Source organism: Pocillopora verrucosa, chromosome 2 (genome assembly GCF_036669915.1).
Source record: "Pocillopora verrucosa isolate sample1 chromosome 2, ASM3666991v2, whole genome shotgun sequence".
Lineage (NCBI taxonomy): Eukaryota > Metazoa > Cnidaria > Anthozoa > Scleractinia > Pocilloporidae > Pocillopora > Pocillopora verrucosa.
In genome coordinates, this window is record NC_089313.1 from 2205740 (window position 1) to 2233001 (window position 27262).

General features: G+C 37.1%; 2 protein-coding genes and 1 non-coding gene across 6 annotated transcripts; 1 reads left to right on the forward strand and 2 right to left on the reverse strand.

The window, feature by feature from the left end:
- Positions 1 to 15: 15 nt before the first annotated feature.
- Positions 16 to 3278, forward strand: LOC131773747 (large ribosomal subunit protein mL63). The gene is made up of 3 exons (XM_059089689.2): positions 16 to 157; positions 1186 to 1297; positions 1822 to 3278. The coding sequence occupies exons 1-3, from the start codon at positions 102 to 104 to the stop codon at positions 1999 to 2001; spliced, it is 348 nt and encodes a 115-aa protein (XP_058945672.2). The 5' UTR covers positions 16 to 101; the 3' UTR covers positions 2002 to 3278.
- Positions 3279 to 4519: 1241 nt separating this feature from the next.
- Positions 4520 to 27206, reverse strand: LOC131773740 (solute carrier family 12 member 9). Of its 4 annotated transcripts, none has more exons than XM_066162359.1 (37): positions 27048 to 27206; positions 24860 to 24943; positions 24125 to 24234; positions 23329 to 23446; positions 22400 to 22495; positions 22072 to 22119; positions 21809 to 21892; positions 20935 to 20999; positions 20446 to 20509; positions 19709 to 19767; positions 18476 to 18566; positions 17901 to 18002; positions 17478 to 17539; positions 17013 to 17091; positions 16758 to 16802; positions 16280 to 16365; positions 14826 to 14950; positions 14698 to 14729; positions 14306 to 14377; positions 13237 to 13325; positions 13088 to 13150; positions 12326 to 12394; positions 11520 to 11570; positions 10752 to 10877; positions 10098 to 10140; positions 9431 to 9520; positions 9292 to 9341; positions 9071 to 9118; positions 8573 to 8613; positions 8230 to 8276; positions 7795 to 7830; positions 7275 to 7403; positions 6647 to 6726; positions 6204 to 6260; positions 5945 to 6005; positions 5593 to 5676; positions 4520 to 5261 (listed from the first exon to the last, which is right to left on the reverse strand). In XM_066162359.1, exons 1-37 carry the CDS (start codon positions 27163 to 27165, stop codon positions 5200 to 5202), a joined length of 2766 nt encoding a protein of 921 aa, XP_066018456.1. In that variant the 5' UTR covers positions 27166 to 27206; the 3' UTR covers positions 4520 to 5199. The 4 variants fall into 4 exon arrangements, with proteins under 4 accessions (XP_066018456.1, XP_058945661.2, XP_058945660.2 ...); XM_059089678.2 differs by having other exon boundaries at positions 7275 to 7400; positions 19709 to 19765; positions 20438 to 20509; XM_059089677.2 differs by having other exon boundaries at positions 19709 to 19765; positions 20438 to 20509.
- Trnat-agu (transfer RNA threonine (anticodon AGU)) lies at positions 24430 to 24502 on the reverse strand. Its single transcript has one exon. It is a non-coding gene; the product is annotated as a tRNA-Thr (tRNA).
- Positions 27207 to 27262: the final 56 nt, after the last annotated feature.

A 27262-nucleotide genomic window follows, 5' to 3' on the forward strand; every position in this document is an offset into this window, starting at 1 on the left:
TGTGAGTAACTAGACCCAGTCTTCCTCAGCGAGTGAGGCTGGACGCCATTTTGGTTTCCTCAAAGGATTTGAGAGAAGACTTTTGAGATATTTTGTAAGCCATGTGGTTAACTAGAATCTTATGCAAGCGACATATACCTGGAAGGATTTATGGCGGGTAATTATACTTTCATTAACGTGTTTTTTCGGAGAATATAACTCTAATCAATTATCTTCTGCTCTCTGAAAACTGTAAACCATCAATGATTGTGATCAAACTTAATTAATTTTCTGAGTCATCCATCAGCAAAGAAGGGATAAGGGCCTATTTGAAAAATTTGATCAAGGAATAACACACAAAAATGATTTGGAAAATGGTTTTGTGATTGTGCAGTACTTTGTTGTTAAGACGCAGCAAGATGATATGATCGAAAATGTTAGCATTGTACATGTGCACTATAGATGGCGATTGCGGTGGCAGTGGTGGTGGTGGGGGGGTTGGTTGGGGGTGGTAGGGATATGGAAAGCAGTACACTTAAGAACCTGTGATATTGTTTTGGGAGTTTTTGGAAATTGTTAACAATCAGTTCATTTTGAAAAGTATTGTTGCAAGAATGGAGTGACTAATTCTGGACTTTTGGTCTTTTTGCTTGTGGTATGCACAATTTAAAGTGGTTCTGTATGTGCAAGGTTTTTTCAAGCCCTGATACTCTCTGTGGAGTAAGTGACAGCTATTATTGAATGGAAGCCATCATGAGGTCATGCAGAGCTTGACAGCTAATTCTTACAAGTCTGTCATGGAAAATTATTAGCAGTGATGTAATTGGCTGTCAGACTCTAGCACAATCCAAAGCTACAAAAAAACTACTGAGTATTACAGGCAGAAAAACTAGCCAATCACTTTTGGCAAACTAGGCTAATGACATTGGATTGACAAGACTTCTATTTACAAGGTTTTTTAAAACATCAGCTACTGTCTCTGAGAACAGTTCTTTACAGTATTACCTTCATTCTACAGTGTATATTGTCAACTGTTATAGCTGTACTTCCATAATAAACATATAACAGTTACCAAGGTACAGGTTATTAATTGCCTTTGCTTAAGTGCTATGCAAATATTAATGGCAGTGGAAGATGTGAGGGTCTTTAAAGACATGGTGAAAGAATTAATGTTAATTTCCTCATTTTGTTAAATGTACTTTTCAGGAAGTACCGGCTTGTGAAAAGGGAAACACCAACCATCAGGCGAACTAAAGTGAAAAATGAATGGAGATTACAAAGAAATGAGAGTCTTCTTGCAGTTCCCTATTTGACACAGGTAGGTTTAAAAGTACCAAGTTTTAAATCACAAGTTTAAGTAGTCCTCAGAGTTGTCATTAAAAGCTGGTGTGTGGCTGCAAACCCACTGGCTGTCATGATACTTTAAGCTGGCTACTTCTTTATTTTTGATGAAAGACAGAAAATAAGTATTTTTGACAAGGTAACTTGTTATTCTCAAGTGAGTTGATAACATAAGTTGGCCACTGCTAAGAGTCTCAAAGCTGGCATTTCAGGCATTAGTTTTTCATACTAGTATTCTGTTTGGTGCATTTGGATACTAGATAGATTATTACAACCTTTTTTAACCCTCTGAAATATTATATGTGTTTCCTTAGATCTCCACATCATGACTGACAATGCCTTAAAAGCAATTTGCATAATACATTGTGTCTATTGCATGATGCATTATGAGAAGGCACTGTAGGAACTAAGAATTTGTAGAACATATTTCCATTTTTTTTTTCTAAATTTTGAAAAGGTTAAGAAAATTATTGTTTTCTATTTTTCTATTTTCTTATATAGGCACAAGAATTTGAACATGCTTGGGAAAGGAAACAAGAAGAACAGAGGATGTTTAATGAAGCTTGGCAAAAACACAAAACCAAAAAACTGAAGAATGTGTATGCATTTGGACCTCTAAGTCAAGGGAAAAAGGAAAACATTATGGAACACTTAAATGCTACAAGAACTAAACATGAATGATTAAGATTTTTAAACATCTGTCACTGTACATTCATAAAATGTCACCATTGCAAGTCAGTGGATACCATCAGAACTACCAGTACATGTACATGCAAACTTGACTTTGATGTCTATCAGTAATAATGCTTGGGTCAAAAATAGTGAAGGAACCATTGCATTCTACTTAGGATTTCACATAGTCATAGGAAAAGCATGGCACAAGTATTATATTACAATTTAAAATTTTAGCAATGTTAATTTTGTAAATTTTCAAAGTTTATAAGTGTAGAATTCACATGATGTAAGTGGTGAGTTTTACACACAACTTTAAGCAAAAATTTACCTTTTCACTCCCAAGATCTGATTGTTAATTCTCCCCACCAGCTGCTACTCATTTCCTTGTAAATTGGTTATAAGAATGTGGTGTAAGATCAAGTTGACAACTTTCACCTGATAAGTTTGAGTATTCTCCTGACCTGTTTGCTGGAGAATGTATGGATATTATATGGAGAAGTTACATCAATGGTAATCACTTTTGGGAGTAAAGGGTTTAAGTCATGCACTCTCAGGCTCACTCACTAAGGAGATAGGGCTCACTCACTAAGGAGATAGGGCTTACTCACTGACATTATGACAAAAAGTCAGAAAAGGGGATATTAATCCTTGAAGCTTGAATTTATGTTTTGAATAGCATCATTGTTTGGTTGGATTATGTTTGAAGGAATTTCAATGTTAATGAATATTGTGGTCAATTAACTCAAGAACAAAAATTTGTTCATTAGTCCAGCATAAACTTTTAGAGGGCATTGTGTAATGACTTTGTTTTAGGTGCCAAATACACTCAGCCACTATAAGTTGGTGAACTAAATATGTTCCCAGAATTAAATGTGATGAGCTCTGGTTAAAGCCAGTGCCAAGGAAACTTTGTTTGCACATTAACAGAGAACATGCGTCAAAGAAACTTTTGGAATTAAATGTCTTGGTGTAAAAATTTGTTTATTTACCTACCTTGGTTGTTTATCTTAAAAGCTTTCAAAAGTCAATGGCAGTGAGGGGAACTAAACCAAAAGTTTAGGTTACCTTAGAGGAATGGTTAGACACTGATGATTGGCTCAGAAACAATTTTGAACAATAAATTGGCAGCAGGCATCGTCACTTCTTGTGAGAAACAATATTTTCTAATGTGACCTTGGCCAGTGTTGAATATTCAACAATAGTATCAGCCCAAGTTTATCTTTTACTATTCAAAGTGAGTTCACTCCCTTTGTTGGAATATCATTAAAAGCAACTGTTACAGCTACATGGCAATGCAAATAAATTGACCAAAGCTTTCATGTGAAATATCATAGGAACAAAAGTTCATGTTTAACTAAAATACCTTTCAAAGTTCATGAAAGTTGGAGAAAGAGAGAGGAGAGTCAGAACCACATGGAAATCTTGGATTTTAAGACATAAAAACTTGTGGTAGCCAATGAAATTCCAGGTTGTTTTGTCATCACTTGGAGAAAAGTAGCTCAATACACCAGTAAAACTTGACAAAAACCAGAAAATACCTACCGTATTTACTTGTGTATAAGTCGACCTTTTATGACCAAAAAATCAGCCCAATAAATCACCCTTGACTTGAGTCATAGACATGAGTCACACACAGACCTGACCCAAGCAATCCAAGAAATTAGCGTAACAATTGCCTGAAGTCCGTTAGGAAAACCAAGTTCACAAAAACAAGAAAGTGAGGGTCATTACGGAAAGTACGGGTAAAAATGCTAACATTTTTCACAGTGACATTTATAAATTGATTCTCGTAATTAAGTTTGCAATGCAAGAAATGTTGTTGTATTGAATATGCTTCCACATTCAGCATGTTCCCTTTTTTGGGTTACAGGTGTTGAAGTCAGCCCGGTACAACAAGAAAACAAAGCTGTGTATTTACCAGAGTTGTGTCCCGTCAACCTTGCCATACAGCTCAGAGTGTTGGTGAATGATGGAGGCTGAACTTAAAAGGTTGTCAGTTTTCCACAGGACATGTCTCTGAAGGATCTCTTGTATATTTTGGCCAAGAACCATCTCCAATCAAGAGCTAATGGAGCAGTGCCAACTTGAAGATATGAAGAACAGACTCATAAAATGACAATGGAGATGGATCTGGCATGTCCTTGAAGAAAACCTGATAGTATTGCAAGAGTGGCCATCCACTGCACATCAGAGGGAAAGAGAAAGAGAGGCCGACCTTAAACAACTTGGCAGCAAACAGTCAAAGAGAAGATGAAGCCATACACCAGATGTGGGGGTCAATACAGGAGCAGGTTGAGGAAGATGTGCATGGGTAGTAAGTAAGTGAGTAACTGAATAGTTAATGTAAAATGGCTACCATAAAAAGATTCTAAAGCTGATGTTTCGAGCATTAGCCTAACACTCAAAATGTTAGCTTTGGAAATTCTTTAATGGTGGCTATTTTACATTATCGGCTCAGTTAAGAAAACCAAATTATCTTGTAATGTTCTTGTATATAACAGCACCAACACCTGAGCAACTTGTAGTCATTTTATCTACTGAAATGGCTTTAATTAGAATTTAAAGATCTGTGGACTAGTTTGCTCTTTTAAAGGTAACTGAACATTGCATTAAAAACATAACTGCAATGCACTTACAACAATTTCAGATAACTTATCTACTAAACTTAATACGTACAAATATATATATTGTTCACTGTCATCTACAAAATCAGTGTATAAATAAATCATAGAATATTTCCTTTTTAGGCTATACAGTAATGTTGATTCAGTACATAATACATACTTTAGCATAAAAGCAAGTTAAAAATATTTGCAAGATCTGGCTTTGTTTACAGGTAGGTTTATTGAAAACAGAACAAATAAACTAAAAAACCCTGCAGAAAGAAAGAAAATGCAAATGTTCTACAAAATTTCTCTACAGTCATTGAGTGCCTTTAAAGCCAGTATTTTCCCAGAAGGGAACAGTGCTAATTACTTCCTAATCCTGTTATTCCTTCTCAAATCAGTGTTTGTCAAATATTGCAGCACCAATCCACATGAGTGTTGTAAACAGAGACAACAAGAAAATAATTTTTCCGGTGTTCTGTGCTAGAAAAGCGCCTCCCATCTCCCCTAGTATTTGTAAAGTGCCCAGTCTTGATCATAACCTAGGATGCTGTTATTCTCACTCTCAGGAGGTACTGAGTAAGACGCAAGATGCGGTTTATAATGATGTTGACACTACTTTTGATTTTCCATACACCATCATAACCGGAGGAAGGTTATCTGTAACAAAATAAGTTTAAAACAGTTAGTCAAGCGCTAATTGTAACTGTGTAATGAATATTACCTGTAAATTAAGTAACTGTCTGTTACAACAATTGAGGTACTACGACTTCGGCAACAGACAAATGTACGCCTTAAGGACCTATTTAACACCAAATGGCCAAGGTATCACAGAATTTTCATCAATGAATCGCAAGAAAAGGGCAAAGAAAATAATACGTCACTGCACAACAGTGTGTCTAATAGTCATCTGTACCTTTGGTAGTTTTTTTTCCTTTATTGCTCAGCAGCATTAAACTAAACCCTAAGCCAAATTAGATTTCAGTGTTACCTGACAGCACAGTTATGTCTTGAATAAATTGCTGAGCCATGTTTTCCTCGTTAGGAGGATGGGGAAGACCAGTAAATACAACGACTGGAAGAAAGGCAACATTAATAACATTCATGATGAATCTACACTCTTCAACTGTGTCAAAACTATGAGTACACAAACACATTCGCTAAATGTGACGGCAATTATATGCAAAGTCTCTAACTGAAGCCTCCCGCATCCTTACAAATGCTCTTTGCGAATATTTCATGATAACTGATACACACATTTACACCTCAAATTCTTAATAAACTTAAGTAACATTGCATTACCGGTAACTGCATCAGATATGAAACCTACGCGTAAAACTTACATGCGTCTGTTGAGTGAATTCTAATGAGCTGATTCACTGTTCGATACCAGTTGGTAGAGGGCTATATCGGGAAAAATAACTAGAGTCAGTCAGCTGGCATGAAAAAGTCACCTACCAACAGGCTTCTACTCTTCCCATTAATTACGTTATATGGAGAATGTTAACGTAGGATGTTTTGAAAACCAGCCGTCATGTCGATGAAAAATTACAGCGGGAAGATTGATCTTTTGGAAAAGCAAGGTAGATCGTATGAACTCACCGCTAGTCCATCAGCATTTCTTGTAAGAGAAAGAGATTCTTGTGTAACGTGAATCATCTAAGATATAAACAAAAGGAAGGTACGTATGTGATAAAAATGTCTTCTAATTGAAGATAACCCGTTTATGAAAGAAAATGACTATTTGGTAACCATTAACCAAACAAACTTAATCATGGCATCGTTGATGTTACAGAATATGGAGATCTCCAAGGGAAATGGCAGCTATTCAGACTAAATCATTTTTTGCCCTCTGAGCTCCCGAGAAAGTCCTTTGGTATCATTTTTTAAATTATAGCTTTCGCAGGAGAAAAGATCTGCAAAAAATTTAGAGGAATTTTATAAGAAGGCTAAGGGACAACCTTGTAATGAACTGAACCGATCAGCGACACAGTTACGTTCATCAGGAACTGCGAATAAAAATCAAAGAGAACAGAGATTTTTACCCGAACTTCTGCAGGAATTCTAAGTTCTTTGAGAAGATTTGTTAGAGTTCTGTGCTGTGTTTGGTGGTTTCCTTCATCATCTACACAAAAATAAAAAGAAACAGATTTGACAAGTTCCCACAGTTTTTACTATGCCTTGACAAACTTTAGCACTGGATCTGATAAAAATCTATGTTTTTCCGTTCGTTTGATTCATTTGAGCGAATGGATGGGTGCCATAATGCTATCCATAAAAGTAAGAGAAGAGTTTCGAGGGATGTTAGGGAAAGCACTGCAAGCAACGATTTCAATGAAGCGCCTTTCCATCGAGAATCGTAAGGCCAAAACAAAAGTAATCCCAACGGCCAATAAGAGCGAGGTATATTATCTCGAGGAACCTATAGGGAATGAGAGTGAAAACACGCAAACTACCTGAAAGGCGGGAAAACGCGTGTGAACGAGCCTTGATTGGTTTCAATATTGCATTTGACTGGTTGAGGGGTTGGCGCAACTTTCTAGGCCAATCACTCAGCAAAGTAAAACAAAACCAAACCGGGTTTTTTCGGCTCTAATCGTTAAATTTCTCTTAATGGGACTGGGTTATATTACGTCTAGTGGAGACCATACCATGTTATAATTGTACATTTACCTTCAGTCTCCACGATCTGCATGACTCTAAGTTTGGACCGATTTTCCCAGAATGGTACCATATGAAGAACACAACTCAACTGGAGCGTTAGGAGGAACGTGAAATCATATGGACCTAGAACCAACCCTGCTTAAAGACAAAAAAAATCAACTGCTTGGTTATGTGGACTCTCAACTGAGCTAGGATGCAAGATAACTGCAAGGGAATGGCCGCCATGTCCCGTAATTTTGGCAGAATAAAAGAGTACGGGAGAAGAATAAGATTATGACACCAGTTTTCGTGAAAGAAACGTTTCACGGACTATTAAAAAATACAATACACAAACATGAAGCGATGTAGTAAAGGTTTGAAATACCAGAGGATTTAGATGAAAGGGATCTTTGATGAACCTTGCAGCACCAAGGGGGGAGGGGTAGGGGGTAAGAACTGAAAAGAAACACACACCATTATCCATACCTTATGTATGGCGTTAACATACTTTTAACCTTTGTAGACTTAAGACTTAACAACAGGGCCTCACCTTCTCCCACCACTGTCGTATTCATTGGCCACACATCTGAAAAAGGAAACGCTTAAATGAGTGCAGTATGACCAATGGAATAGAGAATTATCGAAAATGTATTACACGGAAGTATTTGCTACTGCTGCTGCTGCTGCTGCTACTACGAAGAGTTTAGATGACGGTAATGGCAAAAGAGGAGGAGGGGAAGAGGGATTTACTTGTAAAATCATGGATAGGCTAATTTTGAGACCCTCCTCAATAGTTAAAAGGAGGTCCTTCCTCTGAATGGTTAGCGCATGTTAAACAACCTTTAAATACAACTTAAAACAGTTTTTAACACCTGATGGTAACAGAGTGGTATCACTTACAAATACCCAACATGATTCCAAAAACACGACTTTCTTATGTAACAAAACAAAACACCAATAAAAAAATAAACATGTTATACTCAACCAATGTATCCTTCCTTGCCGAGAGCGTTCTTGTCCAGTTGAGCAAAGCTGAAAAATTCACCCATAGTGATAAGAATATTCATTCTGTTTTCTTTTTTTAAAATTTAATAATACTAAGAATAGGCCAAATGCAAACAGAGGAGCAAACATTTGAGCTCTGGTATTTCCTCATAGATTAACTTTCACGACTCGACGAGGTTCTCGTCCATGCCTCTAAAACACTAGTTGGGAGCAATTACCAATTGAGCTAAGCAAAAAGTGAAACACACGAGAAAGTAATGAAAATGGCTTTTCGGTAGAGTGGCTCTAAGATACATAATATAGTTCAGTATAACGTGACATACTTTCTGGCTATGCAGACATTTTTGTCCATTAAAACCGCATCCTGTCAACGTAGGAAAAAAGAGGAAGAAGATTTGTATTGAATTGTTTTAGTATATAGATCAACTTTAACTTGAATGTTGCAAGTAATTGAGATTGATATGATATGAAAGTAATTGAGATTGATATGAAAACTCGCAAAACATTTTCAACCGATCAGATACAAAACTAAAACCAATCTCGACTTTATCACTCCCGTTTTCCCATACTTCAGGCATTTTGCTTGTTCTCACCTAAAGATCTTATTGGCTTCTTGTGACATTTACCCGAGTTCTGATTGGCCGACGTGATTAATTCGGTTTTTATTTTGCGACCCCCAATCGAAAAGTACTCTAAGGCAACTGTGATTCCCCGGCCATCTGCTATCGTAAGCTGACTATTTTTGGTGGTATTGAAAACAACGTGTTTCTGCCCTACATGCTTAAAAAATTGTCACTAAAGATTCCACAGCAGCTTCCTACCTTTATAATTCCTACATAGTCCTTTAATGTCATTTTCTGATGCCCAGGCTGGGTGAAAGACACACAACAAAGTTTTAGAAGACAATAATATCGAGAGCGTCATTAGGGCCAGTTGTCAGGATTATACATTTTAACGTAAGGCTATGGTTATCTAAGTCAAAGACACACCACTAACTTCGTGATTGCGACATAGACTTGACTACACTTTCTCGTTAACTTACGTGCGTTCGAAGTGGTGGGAGTTGTAACTGTACACTGCGGTAAATTTCATCTATGATAAAAATAGAAACAAAGAAATATAAAAAAAAGACCATTCCAGAGAAGTTTAGAGGAACAAGTATGTCCGATCCCATTTCTTACCTTTCTTTTGCACCCTCATGAACGGAAGTCTTGGTTTCCTGAAGATTCCACGAGAAAAACTCTCCACAGGGAGCTCATGATCGTAAAACCCTGTTTACAAATGCAGGAAGGAAGGTGAATTTCGATTTTTCTTTGATAGACTGTTTGTTGCGTTTTCTTTGTGGAAAGTGCACTGGCCTTCTGGCTTGCATATTGGATTACAGATCATTAGCAGTGCAAATACGAAGGTTAAAGAGCGAGCACCGACTAGTGTGGATGGATGAGTCTTTGCTGGCTCGCTTGGCACGCCATCTTGTTTTCTCGCGGAAACACCAGCCATACAGCACTATTAATAAAGGTCTGGTTGAGGACTACATTCACCCAGGAGCAAAATGGGTATTTGTTGGTATTCCTCAATTTTCTAGTTAGCTGGACAAAATGCAGAAGTGGGAGTTACATAAAATGGACTAGCATCTAGTCTAAAGGAAGAAACAACACTTTTTATTGAAAATGGAACAAGCTGCTGCTATGTGGGATAATTCTGGTCAGAAATACCTAAGGCAGTAAGGCCTTTTCCCTGTATTGTTGTTTCTTTCATTTTCATCTTCCTTCAAGTGTTGTCTCCAAAAAGGTTTTGTCAAAAGGTTTTAACAATAAAATAGCGTTACATCTTTAATTTTGATTTTACCTAAGATTAGAGTGTTTGGTTTCATTCCACCCAATCCAGACGCCTAAAACACACACAGAAAAACAGTACCACTCAGAAAGTTTTAAGATCAGTATAATTTGAATGTCAATAGCAAACTAAGGTTACATTAGTTTTCCAATCGTCCGAAACCTTGCGCCGTCTTTTGAACCAATCAGAAGTAAAACTTAAACCAATTGCGTCTTATTCATAAGCATTTTTCAGCGCTATCGGCAGTTTACTTGTTCTTACTGTGAGTTCTCAATGGCAGCTTATGATGTTTTCCTTTCCTCAGATTGGCCTCTGCGATTACTTTGGTTCTGGTCACTTTCAGACATTCAATCAAAATGCGCTTTCCATGTGAAAGCTATAATTGGCTTAGAAAGCGAAAAATTTTCGGAGGAGTGAGAAACATCGCAAAGCAAATAATTCAGTGCTAATGACATTGGGTCTTGAAATAAAAAAATTGCGTCATGACCTCTTGCAGTTGCTCTATTTTTTCAAATTTAAATTCAACAAATAACATCTAAATAACTTTTGGAGCAAAAGAATGCAGACAAAGTAACTTGAATGTTTTTCACATGATTCACCACAAGGCTAAGACTCTGTCCAAAAAGGAATTATTAATCAAACCTGATTAAAGTGATAATTTCTCACCATAAGTAAGTTTCGCGCACCAGCACGTATCGTTCGTGCAATAGTCAGCTCCACAAAAGCCTTTATTTCCGTACAATCAACGAAATTTAGCCAGGTTGTAAGTTCGCGCTTTTGTCCTCTCAATAACTGTGCACAGCAGAAAAATAGTAGTCAATCAATCGGTCAGTCAATCAATCGGTCAGTCAATCAATCGGTCAGTCAATCAATCGGTCAGTCAATCAATCGGTCAGTCAATCAATCAATCAATCAACCAATCAGTCAGTCAAGCACTTGGTCAATTAATCAAGTGGTCAGTCATTCAGCGAGTCAGTCAATCAATAATGATAACCAACTAGCCAACTATTCACTTTGCAACTCAACTAATCAGTCAGAGTAAGTTAGTTTTACCATCTGAGTTGATGATGTAAATTGGCCACCGTAAAGAGTCTCGAAAGTTGACATATCAAACGTCAAACCTTTGTCAGAGCGAATGACAATGGCTAATTCTCGAAATACTAGCTTAAAAAACTCTTAACGGTGGCCAATTCACATTACCAACTCAGTTTATGAAACCAAATTATCTTCAAGTAGCCCCCCCCCCCTCCCCAACCCACCGAACCAGCACTATAGTGTCTTTAAAAATGTATCCCCATTGGTTTGTCATTCTGTCGGTGATTCAGTCAACTCCATGACATACCCAGGGTGTCAAACAATGCTGACTACTGTTGAAAATTTGACTTCTCAATCCAGTGTACATTTAACAAATACTGCAGACAAAGAATTTCTTACCTGAGCATCAAATTCACCCTCTTGGACATGGCCAAGGATATAAAGACCGCCCTGGATATACAAAAGAAATTAATTACTTGTTTAACGAAACAGTGTTGTACACTTTTAATCACTTTTGCAAAATAGTTCAATAAGAAGCGGTGGAAAGAGAGGTTACCATGAATTAGGAATCAGTGTACTTTCTACATCAATAATATAGACTTGGAGCTCATAAAAAGATATGACTACACTGCAGTATTGGACAGACCCGAACTAACAACTATTCGATTCAGTCATTCACTAGCAATTCCTTAGCTGTTCCCATTACAATTTGAGGCTTTTAATAAGGTTTCATAACAAACAAGTCAACATACTGAACGAACTGAGAACTGAAATATATCGTTCGTCCAATCAATCAGAGACAAGACAAGAGCTATTGTACCTCACGGTAGAGGGAAAGAAATGGCTTCAAATCTTTGAAATATGTCGGTCAATAAGAAAATATCTCAGTATCTATGAAATAAACACTTCATACCAATGAAAATGCTTGAACGATTTTTATTCACTCGTTGAGATGCATTAAAAAACCCACTCGCTCGCTGCGCTCACTCTTTCGTTTTCTTGATGCATCGCAACTCGTGCATAAAAATCGTTTGCGTGCACTTTCCATGGATTAATCTCTATTTAAATCTTAAGTTGGAGTTTACAGGGCCTTGATTAAGCCATTACATAACCGCTCAAAGTCAAAACTCCAAGCCAAACCAGCTGAACCATTCTAAATTGAAATGGCCATTCTTGATTGATTCAAGCACGGAACATTTCTTTACCTTCTTTATGTCATTAACAAAGTCTATCAAGGGGTAACCAGAGCGTGGATTGGACACCAATAACAGCACCTGACAGAGAAACAAAGCACAACTTCTTGTAATTTCTCGCTGCGTCATTTCATTTCAATTGAATTAAAAAGAATTTGGGGTAATGAGATAGTATACTTCAGCTGATAAGTACCTTTACTCTTGTCAAATCGTTGCTGGATTTGAGGAGAGATTTATTATAATTTTGAGTATCACTTCTGGGGTAAGTGGCATAGGTTTAATGAAACTTGCCAGTGTAGGCCCTGGTTGTTCGAAGGTTGTATAGCGCTATCCGCTGGATGAATCTCTATCCGGTGGATCACGCCACACGTTTTGTTATCACTTATCCGTTGGATAGCATTATCCGCCCTTTATACAACTTGGCCCTGGACTAAAAAAGGCACGGAAAGACGTCGTTTGTCTCGTCACAAGCATGGGACAAAAAGAAAAAGAAAACAGCCCCCGACAAGGAATCAAACTCTGGACCTTCGCATTCTGCCCTCCTATGCTCTTCCCTGAGCTACTGATAACTCTACTGTGACCTAAGCTATTACTTGCTTTTTATGCGACACACGTCCTGCCCACTGCTACGATCAGCAATCTATTGTTCACGTTAATTATCCTACTTCTTTACGGAAAACCTTATCCTAAATTTAAAATTCTTGCGTATAAGTCCACTAGTCAGGAACCTTAAAACATTTTGTATTTGGATTTTTAAATTGGGGTTTTAAATACCTGAGGTCTCCAGAATTTCACGTGGTCTTTTCTTAGGTCTAATCGAAGGAGGTACTTTCTGACCTGCAGACACAAAACCCTTATTAACAACGAGCTTAATTGTACAAAATAAAATGCTTTTCTTATGCTGCTTAGGATCAAAATAATACCTGATGGTAGATCAAAGCTTGTGACACATCTCCCCAGGGGGTGGGAGGTGTACGAAGAGAAATCACCACAAACAAAATCACCATAAGCGCTGAAAACCAAAAAAATGATTAAAAACATGAAGTTTTGCATTTGGAGTTGACAATCAGACTAAGATTTAGACTATATACGCTAACAACCATTAATTGGTTGTTGCCTGTCTGAACTTTGCCTGCTGTGCGTAACCCGAGATTAACATGTAATAGTGTAGTTTGATCGTCCGGGTGAGTGTAGTCCTGAGAAGGACTGTTGTCGGTAGTGGCCACTACCGACAACAGTCCTTCTCAGGACTACAATGATTAGGTATGTTCTGATTGGACTTTGGACGTTGTTTTCATGGTACGTGATGGAATATACGTTGTTGGCGTTGCGAGTAAAGGAGCGGAAAAACACGTTTTAACTTAAAAATTTTAAATGCGTACCCTTCCTATCCCAATAAATCTCGACCTTAATCGACAAGGCTCTCGCGAAGGCTTCAAACCATTACATTTATCAAATGAGCCCAAAGTTTCTGGTTAATGTCATTCTTTGATCCATGACATCATTTACAAGAAAACAATACCCAAACGCTGTGATTGGTGCAGGATATTCAAATGCTTTGATATGATTGGTGCAAGATACATACCCTTATGCGGCAATCTGATTAGTGCGAGATACGTACCCTAATGCCGCGATCTGATTGGTGCGAGCAACATACCACCATATACGCTAACAGAGTTTTTTTATGAAAAAAAAAAAAAAAACTAAAAAATGGGGCCTTGGATGAGTTGTTTTTATCTCACCGCATCTGTCTCCACGAAGGGGTACAAATTTCAATATATCCTGATAAACGTTCAGCACATTGGTTATCTGTACTGAAGTATTGCTTGCATTTCATCCACGTTCACTTGATCAGCAACATTCCTAGATGCTTAACGGAGAATCTGAATGTGATGCATCCCTAAATGGAAAGGGCCTCCCACGTTGAATTATGTGCAGATTTAGCCTTTTATTGTATCTACATAAAAAAGAAATCATTTCGCAATAACCTACCAAATGCAAGAGCAGCCAATTTGTAATCGACCAGGAACATGATCACGAAGCAAAACACAGCACCAAGGAGAGCTTCGATAAATGAGAGAAAATTTATCAGAGATTAAATGCTAATAAAAATCCCATTTATCATCTAACTACCATTGAACACTTGTTATAAGTTCCACAACCAAAAAGACAGGGTTAGTAATTTGCAATGTTTTCATTTCATGGGGGTACATAAACAAGGAGTGGTGTTAAAAGATATGATGTGAAAGGTGAAAGTGATATGATGCCCACTCCAAACCCCCCCCCCCCGGCATCCCAATCTGCTACCTTGCCTACTCTAGAAAAAACAAGACAACTGCACAACCTTCTGTTGAGGAAAGAAATGAATTTAAAAAAAATCTCACCTGATTGCCATGAAAAATACTGAAATGTTGGTCTGTAACAAATCAAGGAGATCAAATCAAGGAGATGATTTCATCATATGTCCATTATCTATAAGATGATTAGAATTTCACACAAATGTAATACTCACCTAAAGTTCGGTGCAGAAGCAACTTTGAGTACAAAGCAGGCCACGTTGGTGATGCCATATGACAGGAGGAAGAACATACTGACGAGCGAAGCTACTTTGTTGACGTTTCCAATAAAAAGAACAACCTACAGATTGACAAGAGACAAAATATATGATCAACATGCTGTGCTAATCTCTCCGTTTTGGGAAATGAGTGATGAAGCAAGTGCTTGAAAACCATACAAGTCAGACTGCTATTTCCCCGACAACTACATCCCCCATTTTTTTTTGCATCCCTCCCTTGCATTAACCACCTGGTCACCCTGTACCCCCCCCCCCCATCCCAATCTGCTACCTGTTCTCCAAAAGCACCAGCAGCCCACGTTTTCACCAGCTACTTGTATATGAAGCACCCAGATACTTGAACAACACAAAACAGCAAAAGATCTGTCCTGATCTGACACAAAAACTAACCTTTGCTTTCCTTATACAAAACTATAGATCAAAATTGGAAAGAAGACAAGGGGACTAATACCAGTGGCATAGATGCTCATGCCCTTGGAGAAATCCTTTGTTCACTGCCGTCTACATTTTCTTTGTATAAGCCTGGCTGCTAAAAAAATCTCTGTAGAACCCCGCCTTTAATAATATTTAATACTTATATTGCGCTTTTTCTATAAAAATACTCAAAAGCGCATTACAATATTATTAAAAACTAAATTAAAACCAGTAAAATTACTCGGTAAAATTACAATATTACAATATTAACATTACAATATTAAAAAAATAAAAATAATAAAAATAAAAATAAATAAATAAATAAATAATCTAACTAAAAACCTTTTTAAATAAATATGTTTTAACAGAGCGTTTAAAAGAGTCGATTGATGTTTCCTGTCTAATTGGCAGAGGAAGACTGTTCCATAAAAAGGGGGCAGCCATCGATAACGCGCGATCTCCCAAGGTCTTCTTCGTTCTTAGCTGAGGTCTTTCTAACAATATACCATTATTGTTACGGCGTATTTGGTAACGTGAGACCGGTAAGACAGAGACAAGATCCTTAAGATAGCTAGGCGCAACACCGTGAAGAATCTTAAATGTAACAAGGAGAATCTTAAAATCTACGCGCAAGCGCACTGGTAGCCAGTGGAGTTCTCTTAGCAAAGGAGTAACGTGACAATACTTAGGTGCACAGTAAACCAATCGAGCACTGGCATTCATGACTCTTTGAAGTTTCTTAATTAGATACTCAGGAGCACCGTACAATAAACCATTACAGTAGTCAAGCCTGCTTGTGATGAACGCGTGAACAAGCCTCACGGTGGACTCACGAGACAAATACTTCCTAATGTGCCGGATATTGTACAAATAATAAAACGCGCTAGCACAAGTCTTAGTCACATGAGTCGACATGTCCAGATGAGAATCACTTTATCACTTTACAGTGCCTAAGCTTATTCAAAATAAAGTTTTACCTGAACAAAGAACCATGACATTAGAACAGCTCTTAGAGGTTCTCCATTTCTGCGGGTGACTTTGCTAAATGGACGTAGTATGACACCTTTTGGGTAAAATTATTACAGAGAATGTTCTCAATCAATTGTTAGAGACAATCAGTAAGAGAAAAATACATTTTGGGACTAGGTGGGCACATACAAACAAGGAGAGAGGAGGTAACAAGGGAGGAGGGGAGGTGTAGGGGAAGAAGTGTACGCATGTGAAATTCATCATCAGTGGCAAGGGAAAGAAAAAAACAAGAAGTAAAGATAAGATGGAGGGAGCAAGAAGCCATGAGTGAGTAGGGAAGAAAGGATAGATACATATTCACTTTCTATCCAGCAGCTTTGTTGCTCTAAGGAAGGGCTAAAGCTTGAAAAGTCAGCTTTGAAATTCTTTACAGTGGTCAATTTCACATTCTAAACACAGTTGATAACATTAAATCATCTAGCTTACCTAGTAAATCATCTTTAGCAATAGCTTGTAGAATTCTTGAGGCACCTAAGGAAACAACAATATATTTCTATCAATACTTGATATTAAGATTATTATCTAAATGTTATGTTCTAGAAGGATAATACCGAGTAAGTATGTCATGGACTTCATGTGATCAAATGACAACATGCACTATGCACTAAGAAGCTTCAATGGACAATAAAAGATAAAATAAGGTTGACATGTTTAACATGCAACATGCACCAGCTTACCAACCTATAAGGCAGCTGAGAGCAGCTGAAAGAGTAGCAGCAAATGTTCCCATAGTGATCAACCATTCCACTTTGTTTATTTCCTGGGAACAAACAGCAGGATCAGGTTAAAGGCTTTGTATTGTGTCCATACTGTGACTGTCAACTACAAGGAGCAATCAGCCATCATTCCACTATTGTTACTACTTCTATACACTACTGAGGTGACCATAATTGTCAGTGGGAAGCTAAAGCTATGGAAATTTTTCCTTTTCCCACAAGACAATAAACTCTTTAAATCCTAAGAGTGATTAGCATCTAATTTCTCCCTACAATATCTCTCCTGAATTGCACATTACAGTCATGAGCATAAAGGAAATAGTCACGAGGGAAGGAAACTTTTTCTTGGCAAACAAATTCTCCTTGTCAGCACCTTTGTAAATGTACGAAGAACAGTGTGGAGAAGATGCATCTTTATGCATAGAGTTACCTTAAGATAGTTGTAATTGTTTCGTAGTAAAGATCTGGGACACGTAGCACTTGTAAAAACCACTGCAATAAAAATCGTTTGCGGCAGTTACATACTCTATAACTGGTAGAGGGAAATGTCTTTCATTGTTGATATTTGGCAATAACCATTTAATTCAAGAAATAACCATTTGATTCAAGAAAGCTAAATGCATTTTTCTTAATATTTGATGTTTAATGATTTTTATTAATAGTTAATGCTCTGCTGCTAAATTTTATGTTCAGAAGTTGCATTTCATTATTGATAACATTACTGAATGAACTTTAAGATATTTGACTCACAACAATCCCTTATTTAACATATTACAGGACATCATCAACAATAACTTTCAGGGAAAAACCACAAGAACAACAACCCTATTCAAAAACTTCAAATGTGACTCACCTAGGAGCAAATATACAATAAATGTAAAAACACTTGCACCAAGGGTACCAAAGGGTATGGCATATCCAGGTTTTTTCAAATCCCCTGATATGTTAGCACCAGCTAAAAATTATAAGACATTTTTTTCCATTATTGAAAAATGGCAGAAAACACAAAGCCTGAAGCACAATAGGGCTGTCAATTCTACTTGCCATGCAATTGTAGTGAATTTGATCTCTGGTGAAAGTCTTTGATATCAAACATCCCTGATATCAGCAATTTTTGCTGATATCAACATCATAGCACTAGCTAGGAAACCTGGCATTTTTTACCCACTGTTGTGATGGGCTTCTTAATGAGCATGAGCTTGCACAATTACTTTCCATACATATATACCACCTTGTATATGTCTTCAATTTGATTTATTAAAGAACTTCTCCCACGTGCAAAAAAGTTGGTTGGCAAGTGAAAAACTGATTTGAGATCTTACTAGGTTTTCAATCTGAAGGTGTGAAATTTGAGCCACAGGAAATAAATTGATAGATATTTATGTGTGCAGAACAATCTGTCTGAAAAATGCTTAGTGAATTATTTACCCATGACTCCAGTAACCCCATTGAAGAGAACTCCAAACACTGTCAGAGAAGTCTGATGTTCCTCAGTTGTATAGTCTTTAGTGAAGTTAGGCTGCAAGAAAGAAATTACCAATATTAGGACTTCATTGACCCTCTAACTTATTTATATGATCAAAATTATCCTATCCAAGTGCCACAAATTCCAATGCAAATTAATTGGAGGAATTTGATTTCAAATCATGAAAACAGACTCCAAATGATAACTGCTGCTTTTCTCATCCTCTTTCTGCATTGAACCCGCATGTACATGTAAACAATACCAGACGTTGCCATGGAAAAAAAACTTAACCTGGGGTAACTTGTTCTTTGAATCATTACTTTTTTTTTTCTTAACCGTATGAAAAGTATAAGTGCAAAGCTTTTCTCTGAGGCAAAACCATTGAGCATTTCTAATCAATCACTGCAAAATAATTGCTGGAGAAAGTTGAAACAGTATGATATACATAGTCAACCATAGATTAGTATACCTCTTGCCCTCCAAATCACATCTCTCATCTCTCTTTCCCTCTCTTCCTCCTAGCGACCCCTTCCTTAGTATTTTCCTTCCTTCTCCCTCCCTCAAATGTTCCTTTCATCTCTCTTTCCACCCTATCTCCTTCCTCCCTCTCTCCCTGCTTTACTCCCTCTCTCCCTGCTTTACTCCCTCTCTGCCTCCTTCCCACCCCCCCTATTCTACCTCCTTCCATTCCACCTTCCTTATTCCTATCATCTCTCCCTCTCCCTCCCATATGCCCTCTCTCCCTCCCTCCTCCCTCTCCCCTTCCTTACTGCCTGTCTCCTTCTCTGACATATTTCCCTTTTCCCTCCCTTTCTACCTCCTTTCTTTCTTCCTCTATCATTCCTGCTCTCCCTCTCTCTTCCTTGACCCTCCCTCCTTCCTCTTTCCCTTCCTCTCTTACTCCCTCTCTCCCTGCCTCACTCACCTCTCCCTTCTTCCATCTATCCCCCCTTTCCTCCCTTCTTCCTCCCCTTCCTCCTTCCCCCTTCCTCTCCATCCCTTCCTTCCTTTCCCTCTTCATCACTCCCTCCTTTCTTATCTCCTTCCTACTTCCACTCCTTTTCTTGGAAACTTAGCCTCCTCAATTTGTGTTATTTTAGGATTAAAATATTATACTTTTCATCAAAATTGATATTGAGAAAAGGAATATTGCATAAACATACAATCCTGCTTTATATTCCTGAGAATAACCTTACCCAAAGATTTTTGTGTAAAGTTGTAGAATTCCAACCTGAGTATCTGTATGTAACATTCTGTAAAATTAACAGATAGAGTTAAAAAAAACTTGCTATCTTTTTTCCAAAAATCAATGACTATGTTAAATTTCATACACTGAAAAAGAAGTTGTATGACATTAAATAATCATGTCTTTTTTACTACTTTCGTGATAGTGAAGGAAAGAGCAATGCTCTTAACCCATGATTAAACCATCCATAGCCATACCTTAATATATGGTTCTATGACTTGTTTTGAATACAGCTATCATGTCAGTACAAAACTCTGTAATTATGAACTTTTAGATTTTAGGCTAAGTAAACAAAGTTACATGTGGTTCACACATGGCTGTTCATTAGAAGATTTCTTTTCACTGATGATGAGCTCAACCAGAAGGTATGGAAACCCTTACCTCTATCAAACTTTTATTCATGACACTAATTGTCTAAAATGGGACACTACTGTCCATAATAGGACACTGTTCTTCAAAGTCAGGCACTAATATTCAAAAGTGCTCATTGGTGTTCAAAATTGGACAACTGTGTCTGAAATTGGACACTTGCATAAGTCCATGTAGGCTAAATATTCCACACTCTTCTACTAGTTGGCAACTGACACAAAGTTCTGGGGAATTTTCCATTTTGTTGTTTCATGTATTTAGCTGACAGTATCAATACAGAACATGGCATTGGTTGCCAAATGAAAATTACCTTGGGAGGGCTATGCCCTGAATGTACTCCTGGTAATATGCCACCTTTGTGCTTGACAATGAGAAAACTAACCTAGGATTAACAATAAACATGACGATAAGATGCTGCTTGATAATTAAAAAGAAAGTATATAATTCCTGTTAATTTACATGGCATTGCAATTGGTGTACTGTGTTTTCATAATTTCTAAAATTTAAAAACTTAAACATCAAACTCTTAATGCTTTATGCTTCGAGATGCTGTAACCTTGGCGAATACAGTCAAAGTGCATAATAATATATATCAAACTGTTCATAGTTTTGTTTGCAAAGCAGCTTTTCAATTCTTAGTACAACATCAGGAAAAGTTCTGTCATGCTGCATTGTGAGCACAGTTTTTTTGGCTCTGATCAACAATTCCCTCACTTCACATAGCTGAACATTAATTAAGAAAATCAGTTCAATTCTAATTAATTCTTCAATACATAATGCATGAACAGAATGCTGAAAATAACTTGCAATTGAAGATGAAACGGCAACCATAACAGCTAGGAAGATGATAAATGATGTCTTTGCAAACATTCCTGCAAAATGAATTACAAATAGATCATTACTGCAACAGTGCCTAATAAGTAAAAAAAAAAGGGGGGGGGGGACAGGAGGAAGCAGAGCAAGGAGGAGGAGGGGGAGAAGGAAAAGGGGATGAAAGGAAAGAGTGGAAAGGAAGGGATGGATGCAAAAAGGAAGGAGGTAGTGGAAGGGAGATAGGAATAAAAGGATGAAGGAGGAAAGAAAGGAGAAGAGGGAAGGGAGGGAAAGAGGTGAAGGGGATGGGGAAAGGAGCAAGGGAGGGAAGGAAAAATGAAAGGAAGAAGGCAGGGATGGAGGGAGAAAATGGGAAGACAGAGTGATGGCAAGGAAAAAGGGGGAGCGGATGGAGGGAGAAGGGGTGATGGAAGGGATAATGGAAGGGATAAGGGAAGGGAAGGGAGGGAGGGAGGGAAAAACAGAAAGAGGAAGGAAGAAGGAAGAGAAAGTGAAGGAGGGAGAGAGGGAGGAATGTAGGAAGAAATTGAGAAGAGAAATGTTAGCAAAGGAGAGGAGGGGAGGGAAAAAAAGAGGTAGGGAAAGGGAAAGGAAGGAAAGTGGAGGGAAGGGAGAGAAAAAAAGAACAAGGTAGGAAGGGAGGGAGGGATGGACGAAAAAAGTGGGATGGATGTGGGAAGGGAAAAAGAAAGGGAGGGAGAAGCAAGGGGAGAGGGAAAGAGGAAAGAACAGAAGGAGAAAAATAAGAAGGGAGGGCAAGGGAACGAAGGAAATGATAAATGATGCTCTTAAAACATAATAAAATATCATAAAGTAAGGGAATAAACCACTAATATTTTTGTCTTACCTGAACCAATCAGGCAAACTATTAGGCAAAAGAACAGGACTATTGATGCATACAAAAATGAATACCATGTCCCTGAACGGAAAACTAAATCAACAAATAGTAAAAGAATATTTCAATAGACAGACACTTTTAAACAACTTGTAATGACCTAAATTATAATCAATACTGGTTTTATTCAATAACGTATTGATAAAATTATAAGCCACATAGAGGAAAATTAGACTAACTGCCTAAAAACCAGTTGTATGTCACATAATACTTACTGTTTGGAGATGATTCCTGAAAATTGTTCAGCAAGGCTTCTACAAAACCTGTTGAAAGAAAGTTCCTGATTGTAATCCACATTACTGTGGCAAAAGTATTTGATGTTGGCTTTAGATAAAGTCACATTGAATACATTTTATTGCAAACTGCTCTCCACATCAATCTCTGCCATCCTCTGAGACATTTAGAACAATTATAAATATTCATTCAAGACAAAAAAGATTCTTCTTGCAAAAATTCATTCACAAGCTAAAACAGCTGCAAAACTTTGTCAGCTGCTCTGTGATTGTAAAACTGACTGTATTGTAAAACTGACTGTATACTCACCCAGGAGATAGAGTGCCGAGGCAAAGATATTAGCGAAGTAAAAAATAACTCCTATTGATCCCCCAAATTCTGGACCTAATGTACGACTAATCATGTCTGATTTGAGTTAAAAAAAGCTACATGACATTCTATGTAATAATTAATGAAACATTTGACGTACACCACAGCGAAAATGTGTGATGTTTGATACATGTCCTAAGAATCATGACCATCATAATCATTCTTCATTTGCCTTTTAAACAATACAAAAAAAAAAACTAATTGCAGTAATATGATTAAAATGCAATGACACCTCAAGAAACCACTGGATTTAAGGGAGAAGCCACCTCACTTACAACAAAATATAATCAGAAGAGGATAAGTGCTGCAGATGTGTAGCTTGGCCAAATCAGTGATTACTAATAAGTAAAAATTTGCATTTTCTTTTAACACTAAGACTTGATGAAGAAGTGACTGAAACAAGAAAAGAGTTCCAAATTTTAGGACCTTGGCAGCTAATTATTAATACCATCATCCTGGTAACAGGAATATTTTTAAAATAAGTAGGAGGAACAAATCAGAAGGCCTGGCTTCACCTAAAGCCCTGACAAAGTCTTTAACGCCCAGAAGTGATTAACATGTAACTTCTCCCTATTATGTCCATACATTATCCAGCAAACAGGTAATGAGAAAACTCCAACTCATCAGGTTGAAGTTGTTATCTTGATCTGATACCAAATTCTTGTAACTAATTTGCAAGGAAATGTGTAGCAGCTAAGGGGAGAATTAACAATCAGATCTTAGGAGTTCAAGGCTGAAGGTACTATGTTGCTAGTTGAGGAACTCACAGTATATTATCTCTTGCCAAACTGCATTGGAATTACCTGTAACAATTCCTATTATTCTTAAATCTTGGAAAAAAATCTAGCTCTACATTTAAAGCAGGATACAGTAGGCTCCACCCTCCTTGACCGCACCATTTGTAGCAATAGCTGAGATGGACAGTATTGTTAAGCCTACTACAAAGTAAGCAATTACGAACATGCCAATGGACAATACTAAGCCAGCCTGAAATCAACAAAAATCATTATCCCTTTAACTCCCATGAGTGACCAAGACAGAATTTCTCCTTACAATGTCATTACAGTATCAACCAGACAAGTGATAAGAATAAAGAAAAATATCAGTTAGGGGATAATTAGTTGATCCAATACTAAATTCTCTGACCTAACATTATAAGAATTGTATGGTTGACAGTAAAGAGAATGACAAATTTGATCTGGGAGTTCAAGGGTTATTCAAAATACATTTTTTTCCTTATTTAATCAACCATATTCAGTGATGAAAAAGTAGGCATTAACCTGGCCTTTGAACCCAAAGAGTGACAAGCATCTAATTTCTCCTTACAATATCACCCCGAATCACACATTAAGGTCATGAGAATAAAGGAAATGATCACCAGCTAATATCCTTCTTGTCAGCACCTTATGAAATGTTGATAACATTGTATGGAAAATATGTGTAGTGATGTTAGGGTGAGGCTTTAATTTGGAGAAGAAAGTCTCATTTCTAGAATCAGAGGTAATGACAAAGCTTTGTTCTTCTTGTCTCAATACCACTCTCAACTGTTTCTAAGAATTCTCTAATTACTGACAACCTTAAATAAGAACTGTAAGAAATTGGGATCTTATTAACTGTACATTAACTCTATCAGCTTATTAAAAAAAAGGGAGAAACTTCACATACCTGACCAACAACAAAGCCAAGACGCAAAAATAAAATTACTGAAAACATGGATAGGGTGACTGGTACCACAACACCAAAAAAAGTTGACAATTTTTTTCTGTGCTCTGGCTCTGAAAACCAATAAGAAAATCAAAGAAAAAAATAATTCATTTTACAGATTGAAATAAGACCTAGTGCAAGGGTATCTTGAGTGAAGATTCACCAATTCAAACATTGCTATCAGATTGGGACAGTTATCTATTAAAATTAAGTGCAGTAATGTGCACTACTTGGGCAGTAGTGAAAATAAGGCCTGAAAAAAATTCAGGCCTGTACGGGATTTGAACCCATGACCTCTGCGATACTGGTGCAGTGCTCTCCCAACTGAGCTAACAAGCCAACTGGGAGCTAGTCATGATGTTGGTTTCAAATAAACCCGTGAAGTGATGAATAAATATATGACTTTCATATATTCTTAACCAAAATTAAGAGCAGTTTAGTATTCTATCATTACTTTTAATCATCCTCTTGTACTTTAATTGGTTATTACAAGTATTTCATTTATAATAAATAATAACCTCTTTATTTTTGAGAAATATTCATTAGGAGCAGGACACTAGGTTATTATCACTCTCTGGCTGCTAGGCATTATAAAATATTATGTGCACATTAATTACAGGGCTGTAAATGAAAAAATTTTATAGAGTGGTAATGATAAGTCCATATTACCACTTATGACAAGGAATAATACATTACCTTCTGCTGTCACAGACACATACTTCTGTGAACTTTGTTCTTCACCAATATTTCTCAATGGATTGGATAGCATCAGAGAGTAACCTCAATTATTACACAAGAAAAATACCTTAATTTTCTGTTACTTTAATTCAGCTAATGAGCAAGCCCTTCAATAAATAGCTATCAGTAGCCTCAACCCATAAGCAACACTTGTTTATTCAGCGTCCATGGAAGTGCTTGAACAAGCAGGCTTTTTCAAATAGGATTTTTCTCACAAGTATTCATTTCCATCACATTAATGAGGTTACTAAAAGTTTTCACTAACTGATGATGGTAATTGAATCCAAGCCAGGTGCATCTGAATTTTCAATATTGCTCTTCCCTGTTCAAATCACTTCCCAATAGCATTTACACAATTAGCATGACAAATGATTGCTTTAGACACACAAAAAGTAAAAACCTCCCATGCTGAAGCGCTCCTTAACAAATATTGCAATTTAGATTGGTTATAAGCTACTCTCTATCTTTTCCATGATGATGATGTAGTATATAAGGTTAATAGCTGAATTGTGTGGTTGTAAATAATTAAAACTAAAAATAAAAACAAAAGCTTGTCTTGTTGTATTATTGTCTGTTAGAATTATGTTTTTTATTAGAATGATTTGATAACTGGTGTTTTATCTCAATTCCTATTACAAGGTATTAAACTCAGGTTTCATCATCAAAAACCACCTTACAATAGCCATCCCTTGCTCATGATTTAATAATTAATTATACTTTCTTTTACAAGAATGGAAGAAGGGGAGAAAAACGTTATGCAGATATAGTACCAAGTATAGTATTCACTGCGTACGAGTATTTAATCAATAGATAGCTTTAATATTTGACCAATTGATGACTTAATTAGTAAACAACTGATTTTAATAATACCATTAATTAATCAAATAGGGGCAGGGAGGAGCTGCTGTGGTGTATAGGTTAGTACAATGGATCCTGACTTGGAAGGTGCATGTTGAAGACTGAGCCAAATGGGTTTTTTTCTTTTTTTGGGAAAGATATTTAATTATAAAAGTGGCACTTTCTACCCAGGACTAAGTAAATGGGTTCAGGTGAATTGTCAAGGAACCAGAACCAATGCAGAGGGTGAGGGGGGAGGGTTTACTTGAAATGAAATGGCATCCCACCAAACTACTCCATGGTAAAATGTCATGTGCTGAAGACCAGCATAAGCTCTGGGGTTCTGCATTGACTTAGCTCAAGTGCAGACATCTACCTGTCATTGATCAACAGACTGATTGATTGAACTTACTGACTAATCAATTAGAAAACAGGTGTATTAATGGGTACTATCACAAAAGGAAGGGATCCTCTATGAAATAAAGGTGAAGGGGTGGAGCCAGACTTTTGACAAAAATGTTCTCAAAATATGTTGATGCAATGATTATCAGGCCTCATAAAAGAAGGATAATGCTCTCCCAAGGATAAATCACTATCCAGTCAATAAATGGTAGCAAAATGTACTAGGCTTTCCACCAGGTAGAGATTAACTAGTGAAAAGCAAATTATCCAACCTTTGAACAACATGATCCAGGATTATAATTTGCATGTGTTTGATGCATAAATAGCATACATGTACACCAGCACTAGGGGGATTTCACTAAGTTTCATGCGATTATGACGATTGCAAGCTGATTAAGAGACTGCAAAGAGGTATGTAAGTGTTTCAAGTTCATATTTGCATCCTAAAAGTGTTTCAAGTGAAAAGTGAAACTGCTATATAAATTTCTCAGAGCAATTTTTTAAATTTAAAGGCAATAACTTTTTGAATATTTTAACTAAATGAATGAAATGCACAAATATCGGTGGCTCAGTGTTAGACACAAAGCTCGTTCTGTAACTAAAAAATGTATCAATTTGCATACTAATGAAACAGAATTTGTTTGCTGCAGTATAAAACCTTGCTAAAGTGAAATTGATGAAAGCGAGCTGAACATAATCTCCACTCGAGCTGATAAACAACTTGTATTTATTATTTGAAGAAAAAACGTAATTCCTTACCTAAGTTACGATTTTAATAAGACTGCAGGTTTGCTGTGTCATTCTAATACTAGAATGCTACAATGCGGTTACGGAACATTCGCGTGCGCCTTCCGCTTACTTTTTTATATGAAACATGACATCATTTATAACAATAAACAAAGAATACCTTCTGTCATTCCTAAACTGCCCTCAGCCTCTTCTGAAACAGTTTCCCAAGACGACGCAGAGGGAAGCAAGGTATATCTTCCCATCAGCGGTCTCGGTGATCCAGAAAAAGTGGCCATTTTGCTGCTGAACAGGCTTCACCTTTTCAGAGGTCTGATGATTTCCGTCTGACCTCTGATTATCCTAACACGGTGGGAAATTGGGTCGAGTGTCTAG